Source organism: Eimeria tenella, genomic scaffold (genome assembly GCF_000499545.2).
Source record: "Eimeria tenella Houghton genomic scaffold, Eth_scaff2813, whole genome shotgun sequence".
Taxonomy (NCBI): domain Eukaryota; phylum Apicomplexa; class Conoidasida; order Eucoccidiorida; family Eimeriidae; genus Eimeria; species Eimeria tenella.
In genome coordinates this window covers 2,354-3,097 of record NW_013542691.1, presented here as the reverse complement: position 1 = coordinate 3,097, position 744 = coordinate 2,354, and the positions used below count along the sequence as shown (strand labels likewise).

Here is a 744-nt window from a genome sequence, read left to right as displayed (position 1 = left end):
TACTTCTGCAGCCACTCCTGCTGCAGCCTTTGAAGCTACAGCAGCCGCGGCTCCTGCCCCAGCCAACTAAAGCCGCTGCTGCTGCTGCTGCTGCTGCTGCTGCTGCTGCAGGTGGTGATGTTTGGGATGCCGCAGCACTTCGTGGACTACCTCCACAGAGTGGGGCGCCTCAGCAGAGGAGCAGCAGCAGGAAAAGTGACAGCGCTGCACAGGCGGCGGGACCGGCCGCTGCTGCAGGAGATAATGGCAGCAACTGCTGCTGCAGCTCCTGCTGCTGCTGCTGCTAGGCCTGCGGAGCAGCTTCAGCTGCAGCAGCAGCAGCTGCAGCACATGGAAGAGCAGCAGCAGCAGCAGCAGCCGGCGCTTTCTGCAATAACTTTCGTCAACAGCAGGACCAGGCGCATACTTAAGCTGCAGCGGAGATGGCAGCAGCTGCTTGACATGAAGTGAGCAGCTGCAGCAACACGCTAGTTGCTGCTGCTGCTGCTGCTGCTGCCGCTGCTGCTCCTCCGTTAAATGAGAGGCCTTAGTAGATGCTCCGTCGTTGAGGGCTTTTTCTCATGCTGCTGCTGCTGCTGTTGATGCTGCTGTCCCTGCACTGGTGCTGCTGCTGCTGCTATTGCTGCCGCTGCTGCTGCTGCTGTTGCTGCTGCAGGAACAGAAAAAGGAAAATAGGAGGACGCAAGGCCGCTGGCCTAGCGCCTCGGAGAGGACTCGCGAGCCCTCGGAACAAACACTACCTAA

At 60.1% G+C, this 744-nt stretch overlaps 1 protein-coding gene across 1 annotated transcript in view; it reads left to right on the top strand.

The window, feature by feature from the left end:
• Positions 1 to 126: 126 nt before the first annotated feature.
• The window catches only part of ETH_00043415 (uncharacterized protein), a gene marked incomplete at both ends in the record, with an annotated part of 1,669 nt that continues 1,051 nt past the window's right edge, over positions 127 to 744 (top strand). Inside the window, one exon of the mRNA XM_013375502.1 lies at positions 127 to 446. Coding sequence (XP_013230956.1) covers positions 127 to 446 — 320 coding nt within the window. The remainder of the gene's footprint in view (positions 447 to 744) is intronic.